Raw genomic sequence first — 6,000 nt, forward strand, 5'->3', positions numbered from 1 at the left:
TTGTTGGGTGAATTGTTCTGTCAGTGTCCATTAGGTCTAATTGGTCAACTATCAAATTTAAGTTCAGGATTTCTTTATTAGTATTCTGCCTCAACTATCTGTCTAAAGCTGTTAGTAGGGTGTTGAAGTTCCCCACCATTATAGTGTAGCTATCTATATGAGCTGTCTATGTCCTCTCTTAGGTTAAGTAGTTTTATAAACCCGGGGTTCCTATGTTGGGTGTGTATATATTAAAAATAGATATTTTGTTGTTGTTGAAGTGAACCCTTTATCATTATGAAGTACCCTTCATTGTCCTTTTTTAAATTGTATTGGTTTAAAGTCTATTTTATCTGATATAAGATTAGCAACCCCTATTCTTTTTTTTTTCTATTTGCATAATAGATCTTTTTCCATCCCTTTACCTTGAACTTATGCCAACTATATGCAAGCACTTTTTAAAGCAATGATAATGCAGTGGTAAACAGAACACAGTCCCTGCCCTCAGTGAGGAAATAAACAAATATGTAATATAATGTCAAGTAGTGATGAATACTACAGAGAAAAGTAAAGCAGAACAAGGAAAGAGTGGTGATGAATATTGGTGCTATTTTAGATAGGATGGTTGGTCAGGCGCCTCTATGAAAAGGTAACAAGCAGTAAAGATACATGAAGTAAGGAGTGAGCTAAGCAAAGACATGTGGAAAAAGCTTGCCAGTTGGAGGGATGAGCAAAGGCCTTGGAACAGAAACAACAGAAAGGGCAAAAGCCCTGAGGTAGGGACAAGCTTGGCAAGCTGGCCAATGTGGCTGGAGCCAGAGAGCAGTGAGGGTGAGCCAGTGTGAGCAGTGAGCCAGCAGGCAGTGAGGCTAGAGAGGCAAATTATGCAGGGCCATGTAGACTTATATGTTTATCCAGGTGTGATGGGACTTTACCCAGCAGAGAAGTGATGTGACCTTGCTTACATTGTTGAAAATCACCATGTGCTGGGTGGAGATTGACTTTAATGGGCAAGAGTGGAAGCAGGCAAGGCAGAAGGTCAGTGGCACTAGCCCATTGCAAGTAATATAAAGAAGAAAAAGAAGCCCATTGCCTGCCTGGAAGAAGCCTCAGTCCTGAGGGGAAGTCCGTGTTCCCCGAACACTTATACTGTACTGAAATAACTGCTCTAATGGGTGCATGTACTCAGTGTTCTGGGAGTGCTGAGAAAGAGGAAGAACCTAAAGGGACATTTGGGAGTCAGGAAAACCATCATCAAGAATGGACAGACAATCATGGGAATGGCACTCTGAGAGGAAAAAATAGAAAGCCATTAATGCCGAAAGAGCTTATAGTTTTGTACTTGTTAAACTTGGTATTTTTTAATTTTTTGCAGCTTAATGGAAGAAAAAAACCTCATAATAAAAGAATTCGAGAAGATACCTAAGCCAGGAGTAAGTCTTAGATGATCAAGAGTTTGTTAAATATAACTGGATTCAAGCATCCCTTTTTAACAAACATTAAAGTTTATCACAACTATTCCCTGATACATTTGAAAGACTGAAACGTCTTAACTATGAGTGATACTGAAAGGAATGTCTACATAACTTCTGGAGTAAATTTTAAATGGTGCCTATTATAGTCTTTAGCTATTTGAAATCTAATTTAGTCTGTGTTTAGTTGAACAATATCTGCTTTGTTTTCAGAAGAAAAAAGTTTCTGTGGTTGACACTTTGAAAACATTATTTTGGCCAGGTGTGGAGGCTTATGCTTGTAATCCCAATAGGGAGGGATTGGGAGGCCGTGGTGGGAGTGTTGCTTGAGCCCAAGAGTTTGAGATCAGCCTGGGCAACATAATGAGCCCTCATCTCTACAAAAACAAAATCAAAAAATTAGCCTGGTGTGGTGGCATGCACCTGTAGTTCCAGCTACCTGGAGGGTAAGGTAGAAGGATCACCTGAGCCCAGGAGGTTGAGGCTGCAGTGAGCTGTGATCATGCCACTGTACTCTATCCTGGGCAACAGAGTGAGACCCCCAACTCAAAAAAATAACAACAACAACAACATTATTTTGTGATAGCTATTACTATCATATCTTTCTAAACATCTCAAGTTATTACAAGAAATGTTTATTAAAAAGCTGTGTCATTTATCTATTCCCACATAACAAACTTTCCCAAAACTTAGTGGCTTGACACACACCATTTCATATTTTTCACAGTTGACAGGCCAGAATTATTCTTGTCTGGGCTGGCTCTGTTGGGGCTGGGTGGTCTAAGATGGGTCCATTTTTATGTTAGTCATTTGACAGGCTAGTTGGTCTAAGGTCACATATCACTAGTTGGTTACATAATGAGGTAAAGGTTTCCAACCTCAAGAGAGGGCAAATCCCAACAAGCAAGAACTTCTTGAGTTTCTGCTTAAATCATTTTTTTTGTGATCTCTCATTGGTCAAAGCGAATAATATGGCCAAGTCTCTTACCAAGAGTTAGAGAAATAGGCCCTACCTCTTAAAGGAAAGAATGATTGAGACACATTGCAAGGGGCATGCATACCCTGGGGAATAGGAGGAATCTGGCCATTTTCTATAATCTATTATAGCAGGTAATTAGAAAGATCATCACATTCACATGCTTCCCCATTCTGAATGACCATATGTCAAAAGTGTGTTGGTGGTGGCTTAATTCCAAGGCCAAACCACAAAAGTCTGTTTAGTATAGAGTAAAATACTATTAATTCTGTATAAGTACATCTAACCACCATTTACAACATAGATTTTTATGGGGAAAAACATTTTGAATTTTAGTTTTGTATCATAGAATCACTAATGGCAGCAGTGGAAGGAGAAAGATAGGCAGAAAGCCCAGAGCAAGCTAAAGGGGTCCATCCACTTAGTCACTAGTAGCGTGCAGGCTTCTGATTATAAAAAGTCTTCTCTCTCATAAGTCAAACACTCCCCAGATAATCAGACATGAGAAGCAAAGTTCTGAGTCTGGGGTAGAGAGCATTTGGGAAGGATGTGTATGAACTATAGAGAAGTAATATTAATGAGAAAGTGGGTGATTTAGGAGTACAAAGAGTTGGGTATTCCAGATATGAACTCCCTTATCTTTAGTTCTCTTGTGACTCAGGTTAACCATAAGCCAGATATTCAAAGATTACTTGCATTTGATTTTGTCAAATCATAATACTTCTAGAAAACAGACTGATTATTTTTATTGGTGCTTTTTAAATAAAAATTAACTCAGAAAAAGGAAACATTTAACATATAGGAAAATAGAAAAGAATACAAGAAAAAGTAAGAATTCAAGTATAATGTAAAATATTTAATTATACATATAGTATAATGGTCATGTCTTTATTAAAGATATCAAAGTTATACATTGCACTTAACTTTGTGAGAAATCATTCATGAACCTCAAAACAAATATAATCAAAATGGTGAGTGAAATTCTTTTTAATTCAGTTTTTAGATAAATGTTTGCTCAGACTGACTAACCTGATCATCTTCATGACTTTTAAAGGAAATGGACAAGAAAATGAAAATATTGAGAGAAAGCACTGAAGAATTACGTAAGGAAGTAATGCAGAAGAAATTAGAAATTAAAAATTTACGGGAAGATTTGGTATCTAAACAAAAGCAGTCACTAAAGGAGCAGAAGGAACTAGAAGAATTGTTAGACTATCAGGTTGTCCTAAAGGTGTGCTACTTATAGTTCATAAACATAGATGTTGTGCCTGCATGAATGTAAAAATGCACACGTATTAAGATTAACTAGTATATTTGAAAAAACGGTTATTGTTACACAATCTGCAATGTTCTGCTTTGTGATCCTGTTAAACTAAACCTAGGCTCTGGGAATTCACAAAAGACTTTAGGGTGTGTGGGAGTATCACTCTAATGTGGAGACCTGACACGGGAACAGGTCTCTTCTGACTCACCAAACAATTTTTGATACTAAAAATTAATGTCATGAGCACAATTGCCTTCTTGGAGAGCTACAAAATGTCCTAACCTCTGGTGTATATTTGTATTACCTTATCCTTATCCTTATCTGTTTGATTCCACTCCACTCCATTTCCTATCACCATAAGTGATAAGAGGCCTTTATTTATGTTGTAGGAGATAATCAATTAAAATTCATTTTATTTTGAAAAATGTAAGTAACTCTAAAAACAATTTAAATAACCTAAAGTTATTCTAAAAACTATAGCAACATCTGAGACTCACTGGCTTAGAGGATAATTATGATACATTTTTACCCCTTTTTCCTCAAGAGTCTTAGAGCATTTGACCAAGATGTGCTCTGTTGCTACTCAGAACATAGGACCTGAGCAGAGATGGATTTACCAGGAACCCAATGAAGCTTAAGTTTTAGGCTTCTCACTTGCATGAACCTCTTCCAAGGTCTTATACCTAATTTAACATTTGTAATTTTTTACTCTTTTTCTTAAAGAGGGCTCCCCAAACTGTACAAGTTTCAGCCTCACAAAACGTGATCTGCCCCAGGACTGAGCAAGATCCCACAGAGAAATGGCTCACCCTGCTCCACTGCAGTGGTGTGTTTAACCTCCATGTATGTGTGATACCCCAACCCCCAAAGTCCAGTGCTATCTTCAGGCAGGAAGTGGCTCTTCTACAACCCCTGCCATGGACATAGGACTCCTGAGACTTAAACTGAACCTTCCATGAATCCATAGAGTATGATAAAAAGTGGTGTTAGACAAACCTGGCTTCTGATCTTAGCCTTGCCATTTGCCGTGTAACTTTGGGAAAATTATTTAACTTCTAGAGCATGTGTCTTGGACGGGGTCCCCAGAAGCAGAGCCTAAAACGTATGCTAATTGAAGGAGAGTGCTAAGGAGGATCCTGTAGGGGACTGAGGGAAGCAGGATAGACCTCTGGGGAAGAAGCTGGGCCAAAATACAGTTTCAGAAGAACTCTAGTCTCTACCTGATCCTGTGGAGAACTCACGGATTCATGAATTGCACCAGAGTCTGTTCCACCTGGAGGCAGGGGAAATGGGCTGTTAGAGCACCACATCATTTAGTCATTGGTCACATCCTGCTCCTCTCTTCCCTAGCCCCCGTCCCCTGAGAAGACAGCTCTGCTTAGCCAATGACCCCTGCAGCATCTGAGAGATGAGTGTACTGATGGTCCCTGACTTATGATGGTTCCACTTGAAATTTTTCAACTTGACGATGCTGTGAAAATGATATGCGTGCAGTAGAAATCATACTTCAAGTACCCACACAACCATTCAATTTTCAACTTTCAGTACAGCTTTCAGCACATCACATGAGATATTCAACACTTTGTTATAAAATAGGCTTTGTGTTAGATGATTTGGCCCAACTGTGGGCTAATGTAAGTGTTCTGAGCATGTTTAAGGCAGGTTAGGCTAAGCTCTGATTTCAGTAGTTTAGGTGTATTAAATGCATTTCTGACTGAAGTTGCTTTCAACTTACAATGGGTTTATTGGGATGTAACTCCATCGTATGCTGAGAAGCGTCTGTACCTCCATAACGGGCATCTTGGCAGAGTACCCACAGTATTTGTTTCCCTCGGTTACCTGGTATCAAATATATTATAAGGTCATTGTGAGTGTTAAAGGGACTAATTAAAGTATACAACGCAGATAGTAAGAAGCCTACATATTGTAGTTCCTTCCTCTCTCCTATTTAACTTGTTTTTCTTGATTGCTTCTGATTCAAGACTACTCATTTAACATGATTCCATTTCTTTACTAGGATGAAGTGGCCCACCATCAAACTGTTCCTGTACAAATTGGAAAAGAGATAGAAAAAATGACACGCAAAAAAGTGTATGATTTAATATTTTTATTTTGAATTCCTACCAGTCCAAATTACGTATGCACACTAAGACAAGAGTACTAACCACTGGGCATAACAAATTACTCTTATAATTTTAGAAATATCTGTTTTGGGTTCTATGTTGTATATGTCAAGTTATTTAAAACAAAGTAGTGTGGCAAAGTACTTTCACTTATAACATTTATTTATGTCTTGATGGGTCAAGATT

General features: G+C 38.2%; 1 protein-coding gene across 1 annotated transcript in view; it reads left to right on the plus strand.

The window, feature by feature from the left end:
* LOC103251374 (coiled-coil domain-containing protein 146-like) overlaps window positions 1-6,000 on the plus strand; it is a 29,049-nt gene extending 23,049 nt beyond the window's left edge. Inside the window, exons 3-5 of the mRNA XM_021708513.1 lie at window positions 1,355-1,412; window positions 3,482-3,658; window positions 5,709-6,000. Coding sequence (XP_021564188.1) covers window positions 1,355-1,412; window positions 3,482-3,658; window positions 5,709-5,807 — 334 coding nt within the window. The 3' untranslated portion in view covers window positions 5,808-6,000. The remainder of the gene's footprint in view (window positions 1-1,354; window positions 1,413-3,481; window positions 3,659-5,708) is intronic.

The sequence above is a fragment of the Carlito syrichta genome, unplaced genomic scaffold (assembly GCF_000164805.1).
Source record: "Carlito syrichta isolate Samal-C Ts95f unplaced genomic scaffold, Tarsius_syrichta-2.0.1 Scaffold142845, whole genome shotgun sequence".
Taxonomy (NCBI): domain Eukaryota; kingdom Metazoa; phylum Chordata; class Mammalia; order Primates; family Tarsiidae; genus Carlito; species Carlito syrichta.